General features: G+C 44.1%; 1 protein-coding gene across 2 annotated transcripts; it reads left to right on the top strand.

Annotated features, from left to right (window-relative positions):
* On the top strand, nt 1–6,736 carry LOC123105362 (casein kinase 1-like protein HD16). 2 transcript variants are annotated; one of them, XM_044527425.1, is made up of 17 exons: nt 1–225; nt 907–1,376; nt 2,199–2,324; nt 2,406–2,479; nt 2,560–2,629; nt 2,716–2,771; nt 2,850–2,921; nt 3,030–3,124; nt 3,303–3,369; nt 3,453–3,582; nt 3,671–3,886; nt 3,964–4,094; nt 4,618–4,792; nt 4,877–4,967; nt 5,528–5,685; nt 6,146–6,334; nt 6,413–6,736. In XM_044527425.1, the coding sequence occupies exons 2-17, from the start codon at nt 960–962 to the stop codon at nt 6,470–6,472; spliced, it is 2,127 nt and encodes a 708-aa protein (XP_044383360.1). In that variant the 5' UTR covers nt 1–225; nt 907–959; the 3' UTR covers nt 6,473–6,736. The 2 variants fall into 2 exon arrangements, with proteins under 2 accessions (XP_044383360.1, XP_044383359.1); XM_044527424.1 differs by having other exon boundaries at nt 35–225; nt 915–1,376.
* Nucleotides 6,737–7,163: the final 427 nt, after the last annotated feature.

A 7,163-nucleotide genomic window follows, 5' to 3' on the forward strand; every position in this document is an offset into this window, starting at 1 on the left:
CGTCAGCTGCTGCGGCACACCGAGCACCAGCACCACCACCCCCAACCTGCACCCTCCAGGACAAAGGCCCGAGACGGGAGCGCTCCCCCCACAATTCCTGGCCCCCGGTCGCGCGCCCCATCCTCCCTCCCCTCCGCACGGCCCCCGAGGCGCCGCCGCCGGCGCATCCGCATCCGACGCATCCGCCGACCGCCCCTCCGTCCGTCCGTCGCCCGCGTCCCCGATGTAAGCCTCCCGCCGTCCCCTCCCCCATTTCGCACGGCTATCCGGTTTTCCCAATCCGGCGGCGGCGGCCGGCGCCGTTCCTCGCGATCGGGCCGCGCGGCGGGCTCCCGGCCGCGATCCGATGCGGTCCCTCCGGCCCGATGCGTCCTCCGGCGGCCGATTCGCGCGCGGCTTTTGTGTGTTAGGCTCGTGGTTAGGACGGCGCGTACGGCGCGTGCTGTTTGTTGGATTTAGGAGCGATGCGTGGTCCGCGTGGGATTGGCGGCCCGCGGCTCGTCTGGGCCCGATTTGGCGCCCGATTGGCCGGAGCCCCGCTGCAAAGGCGGGATTTTTCTCCGCCGTGGGTGGAGATCCCCTTGTGGGGGAGGAGGCATCGGGCGATGGAGATGCCCGCCCGGCTCCCTTTTGCGGCTGTGGTGGCATTCGATTCCGGCTAGAGGGCTGCGGTGCTAGGAACGCAAGTCATGTCTTTAGGAGTGCCTCAAGCCCCTGCGTTGATTCCTCCCCAGATGTTTGTCTATCTGTCTGTCTGTCTCGGCTGCTCATGTTTGGTTTGCATAGGCATGGTGAAGGAGCGAGTTGTGAGCTGAGATTTTTACGTGTGTATATGTATGGTTGCCTGTCACCGTTTCCTTTTACCTGTATTCATTGTTTTGTGTTTGGTTTCTTGTGCATGGGGAGATTGCCAGGAGCGCCGAGGGGTGTAACGGCAGGCCGGGTTGCATGGACGGATAATGCCAGAGCTGCGAAGTGGTGTTCGGAGAGCTTGTCTGAGGTCCAGCAGGCTTGAAGACGTCCAGGCTGCAGATCAGGTAGCCGCTCCCGTGTTGCCAGCTCCCCGGGGGAGGGGTGGGAGGCGTGGTGGTGGTGGTGCGGCTGGCAGAGGCAACAAGAAAGCAGCTGCCGCGGGAAGAGGAAGGCCAGCTCCAAAGGCTAGAGGAAAGAGGGTCGAGGCTATTGATCTGACTGACCAGCCTTTCGAGGACATCCCTGAAGCTATCGTTGGAGAGGCAGTTGCAGCCACCGCCCAGCAGGACCTTGGTTTGAACAAGGTAGCTGACAGGGCCGCCAACTTCAAAATGGAAGGTGCAAGTGGTGATAGACTTGCAGCGGCGGAAGATGAAGCCACGACGACGCCAGTGCCTGAGAGGGTATGACTTCCTGTTTTTCCCGTGCACTTGTTTACGTCGGCTATCCTATTTCTACACTGATTGTGCAAGTATTTCTTCCCATTCCTCTATGTTTGTTATGTTACTTGCTAATGATGTTAACTTTGTTTGGTAATATTTGTACCATCATGTGGAAATGCATTGTTCTTTTGTTGTATCATGCATACCTATCTATCTCTCCTTTGGCAAGTAGTGTGTCCTTCTAGAAAATTTCTCATGATGTAATAAGTAATTATTGATTGTTGTTCATCTAAAGAATGAATGCGGCGAAAAGCTAAGCATGTGCATCAGAGATCGTGTTTATACTTCCATGAGAGTAGTCAAGACTGAGTGGCTGTATTATGGTAGTTTTGTTTTGTAGCAGAAAGCAAACATCTAATAAGATATTGAAATAGAAGCCAGTTGGAGTTAAAAAGAAGAAACTAATTTCACATCAACATAAATACAGAAATATTGTTGTTTTGGCTGCAAACCCAAATCAATTTTCATACTCTTCCTTTCTCCCTCTCTCTGGGAAAAGCACCGCATGTTTGTCTTCCACCGGTCATTGCTAATTATAGCAGAGTGACACACATTTCCTTAGTTCCCTAATTTGATGAATTTGCTGTGAATAGTACATATATATGGGGGTTTCCTTTTCCCATAATGTAATGACCAAAATAGGCTTCTCATTTTCTCTAGTGCTGCTTAGTTTGCTCTCGTGGTCATATTATTACTGATCCACCAATACAGTTTTGTATAGTAGAGTTCTGTTTACATGATATAAGCTCCTAAAAATCTGAATGTTACATCTAACTATTGCAGGTTCAAGTTGGTGGTTCTCCAGAATATATAACTGATAGGAAGTTGGGTAAAGGTGGATTTGGCCAGGTCTATGTTGGCAGAAGAATAACTGGTGGGGCTTCTCGTACGGGCCCAGATGCATACGAGGTTTCTTTTCTCACCTGCCTCAGTTGGACACTAGAGTCCTCCTTGATCTAGTTGAATCTTATATGGATTAATATGCTTTAGGTTGCACTCAAACTTGAACATCGAAGAAGCAAAGGATGTAGTTATGGCCCCCCGTTTGAGTGGCAGGTTTATCAGTAAGAACTATACATAATCCACCCTTTTTACATTTATGTTATTTTCTGTGGAGCATGGCATGCTAAACTTTCTGTGACAGGTCTCTCAATGGTTGTTATGGCATACCATCAGTCCACTACAAGGGTCGCCAGGGAGACTACTACATTCTTGTGAGTTCAACTATAGTTATGCAACTCCAGACTGCCTCTTAATATGATCCTTCATAGTCAATTCAACCTGCATTTCAAAATTTCAGGTAATGGATATGCTGGGTCCTAGCCTCTGGGATGTTTGGAATTCAATGGGACAGGCGTGAGTATCTTACTAATCTTTTCACCCTGTCAGCATGTTTTTCTTACTCCTTGCTGAAAGCACCAATATCCCAAACAGGATGTCTTCTCATATGGTTGCTTGCATTGCCGTTGAGTCCATATCAATCCTTGAGAAGCTTCATTCCAAAGGGTAATTTTCTACAGCCATGTGTCTCTGTCAATGATCCTGGAGTCCATGGACATCATTTTCCTATCCTTTGTTGGTATTAACACTTCTTCTGCTTCCTATTATTGTCAGCTTTGTCCATGGAGATGTAAAGCCAGAAAACTTTTTGCTTGGTCAACCTGGATCACCTGATGAGAAGAAGCTTTTCCTAATTGATCTTGGTTTAGGTATGTTCTTGTTTAAGACAGTTTCATCTTTATATGTAGATGTCCAGTTTCATATTTTCAGTGAGCTGTGGCCTTCAGTCATAAGAATCGCTACATAATAGGATGTTGATGGTTTGACACATTTTATGCGCCACTATAACCTTTTTCATGTGGTTCTGTTAATATCTAAATTATGCAGCATCCAAGTGGAAAAAAGCATCATCCAGTCAGCATGTTGAATATGACCAGAGGCCAGACATCTTTAGGTTGGTTCTATACTATATTCTTTATGTACAAAACTAAAAATTATTCACCTATTAACTAACCTATTTCCTTTTATGATTTCCAGGGGAACAATTAGATATGCTAGTGTCCATGCTCATTTAGGCCGTACAGGCAGTAGAAGGGATGATTTGGAGTCACTAGCGTACACCCTTATTTTTTTAATAAGAGGAAGATTACCTTGGCAAGGCTTTCAGGTAGCCTTAGATGCGCTCATAAGAGTTTGACTAATAATTTACTGTTTGCTCTTGAACCCATTTTAATGTTAATTGCTTATTAATGCAGGGAGACAACAAGATCTTTCTTGTTTGTAAGAAGAAGATGGCTACCTCTGCGGATGTTCTGAGTTGCTTCTGTCCACCTCCATTCAAACATTTTCTTGAGATGGTCACTAATATGAAATTTGATGAAGAGCCAAATTATGCAAAACTTATTTCTCTCTTTGATAGTCTGATTGAAGTGCCTGCTTCAAGACCCATCAGAATTGATGGTGCTCTAAAGGTTTGTTCTGCTGTACCTATGCTCCGTCGTTTTTTTTTGTATTAAAATTGATCATGCATCTGTTTTATGTATTGTAGGTTGGGCAGAAACGTGGAAGAATGGTTGTAAATCTTGAAGAAGAGGAACAGCCTAAGAAGAAAGTTCGGTTGGGGAGCCCAGCAACTCAATGGATTTCGGTTTATAATGCTAGGCGGCCTATGAAGCAGCGGTAATTGTCTTAAAATATGAATTTAGTGCAGAGTTCTTCATTCTTATGTCTGCTTGCCCAGACATTATTTCTTCTATGAATTCTCATTTCCTTGCCCTTGAAAAATTGGCCTGTTCTAGTGATTCAGGTACCATTTAAACTGACATAAGTTGTCTCTTGCACACATTATTGGCCAAACTTAGCCTAGTACACCCTCCCCTCTCTCTTCCTGACACATAGTCAGCAGTCAACTGTGCTGTGGTGATTCATGTTGAACATGCGATCGTTCTTAGTGTGAACTCACACTTTGAAGTGTCATTTACCTTGTAAAAGCTGTGATTCGAATTACACTATTATTGATTTTTGTAACTGAACCATTCATGGTAGCTCTAGTGATGGAAGGGGCTTGGTTTGTGTTTATTATGATTTAAGCTTGTGAAGCTCCTGTTTGGTTACTCTTGCTTTCTTGAGCCTGAGATATTTATTGGTCAATTATTTATCATCCTTCGTAAATTGATGCATTGGTTATTTGTCCTTTTTACAGATACCACTACAATGTAGCCGATTCAAGGTTGCACCAGCATATTGAAAAAGGCAATGAAGATGGCTTGTACATTAGTTGTGTAGCTTCTTCAGCAAATTTTTGGGCTCTCATAATGGACGCTGGGACCGGGTTTGGTTCTCAAGTGTATGAGCTTTCACAAATTTTCCTGCACAAGGTGCGCCACGGTCTCTGTCCTCGCTAGTTGGAATTTTGATAATCCAGAATCTTGATGCTATATTGTTTATGACTTTTTATATAGGATTGGATTATGGAGCAATGGGAAAAGAACTTCTATATAACAGCAATAGCTGGAGCAACCAATGGAAGCTCATTGGTTGTGATGTCCAAAGGTTTGTAAATTACCTGTTCTTTCTTGACAGCTGCTCATTTGTTGAAACTGCTCCCTTTGGTGAAGATCGCACGTTTGAGAGAGAACTGCTATACGTATAACACGAACTAGTATGCTTTTACTGATGTATCACATAAATGTTTGAGCACATAACTTGTGATCAGAGTGAGGAAAATTACTATATTAGATCATCTGTACCAAATTTATACCTGATTTTATCGTATGTGCAGTCGTTCCCTTTTAAAAATGAGCAGTTATCTGGAAACTAACATTTAGCAGAACCTCCAAGCCACCAAGGTTATGATAGAGGTCATCAGAATTGGTGTGTGGAGGTTGCCACAGCATTGTTGGTACAGGATACATCAGTCTGTCCTTGGTCACTGTTCTGATAAACTAGCGCTGAGCAAACATTTTTACTAGTTTTCTGTTTTTAATATTTACATACGAAGTTAAACAAATTATCAGCATCTGTCTACTGTCTAGATCCTTGATGTTTTGTATAGCCCGCTGTTCCCTTTTCCGTGATTTATACATGTAATCTGATCTTCGATATCATTACAGGAACTCCATACACACAGCAGTCATACAAAGTCAGTGAATCTTTTCCTTATAAGTGGATTAATAAAAAGTGGAAAGAAGGTTTTCATGTAACATCCATGGGTACTGCTGGGAACCGTTGGGGAGTTGTCATGTCGAGGAATGCGGGCTACTCTGACCAGGTCAAAACACATGCTGCACTTCTTTGTGATAAATTATTTGAAAATATAATTTTCATGAATTTGGTGGTCCCTCACGTATATAATTTCTCATGTGTTTAAACATACATTTGACGACTGCATATGTTATAAAAAAGAGGAAAAACAATACTTAACATATGTCTGCTTTTCAGTTCTGTAGATCTCTGCAAGCTAAACTCTTTTGAAAATTTAGATGGTTCACATCTGACAACCAGCAATTTGAGCATTGCATGTAAAATATGTAACTGTAAAAGCATATGCTGCTCTTCAAGGTTGGCTTCAGTTAACCTTGGAGAACTGGGTTCTGTACCGTTTCGATGAGTAATTATGTAGAGTTGTGCCAAGTCTGAATTTTCTTACATATAGGTCATAAGGTGTGGCCAGTGTGGTGTTGCCACATGACCGACCAGTGATGAAACTGAATCTGTGTTGCAACCTGCAGGTTGTAGAGTTGGATTTTCTGTATCCAAGTGAAGGACTCCATCGGCGATGGGAGAGTGGTTACAGAATAACTTCATCCGCAGGCACACCTGACCAAGCTGCTTTTATCTTGAGCATACCAAAGAGGAAGCCACTGGACGAGACCCAGGAAACCCTTCGAACTTCTGCCTTCCCCAGTAACCACGTGAAGGTACCTCGTGCATTTTTGTCCACCATGTGTTGATTAGTGCCTTTACCTAACCCAACCCTCGGAACCGAAAAATTTCAGGAAAAGTGGGCGAAGAACCTGTACATCGCCTCAATCTGCTACGGGCGAACCGCGTGTTGACGGCGTACTTGAGCTCGACGGCGAAATCACCCGAGTTTTACCACTGGAGCCAGAAGAGAGTTCGAGACGGAACAAACTCAGCGTCAACCTTATTATCTAGGTTTCGAGCGCAATTGGCTGGGCGCTGACACTGGCCCGGCCTCTTTTGGTTGGCGGCACGCTATTCTAATTGTAAAGAATCTTGCGAAGATCCTTGGTGTTGTTGTATCAGTCCTCATCGGATGGATATGAACCTGTTGATAAGCTAAGGTCATATTATTGGCAGATTTGCTGTTGCTCATTTTCGCAGCTCACCTGTAGCAATATCCTATGTGAGGAAGCTGCAGAGGCTGCTGTCAATCCCATGATGCAACTTTTGCTAACTGACTCCAAAAGGTTTGGCACACAGCACAGCACACCTGGATCATGATTCAGTTGCTGTCAATCCATGATGCAACCTTTGGTAACCGACTCCAAAAGGTTTTGGTACACAGCATACCTGGACGTAACCTAAGGGCTCCTTTGATTCAAAGGAATTTTATAGAATTTCTGAAGGATTGAAATCCTTAGGATTTTTTTCTATGTTGCTCCTTTGATTTATAGGATTGAATCCCATAAGAATTTTTCCTATGGAATTTTTTGTACTACATTTCATAGGAAATCTAACATCCACTCCAACCTTTTTTTACAATTCCTTTGTTTTTCCTGTGCA

This window comes from Triticum aestivum, chromosome 5A, assembly GCF_018294505.1.
Source record: "Triticum aestivum cultivar Chinese Spring chromosome 5A, IWGSC CS RefSeq v2.1, whole genome shotgun sequence".
Classification (NCBI taxonomy): domain Eukaryota; kingdom Viridiplantae; phylum Streptophyta; class Magnoliopsida; order Poales; family Poaceae; genus Triticum; species Triticum aestivum.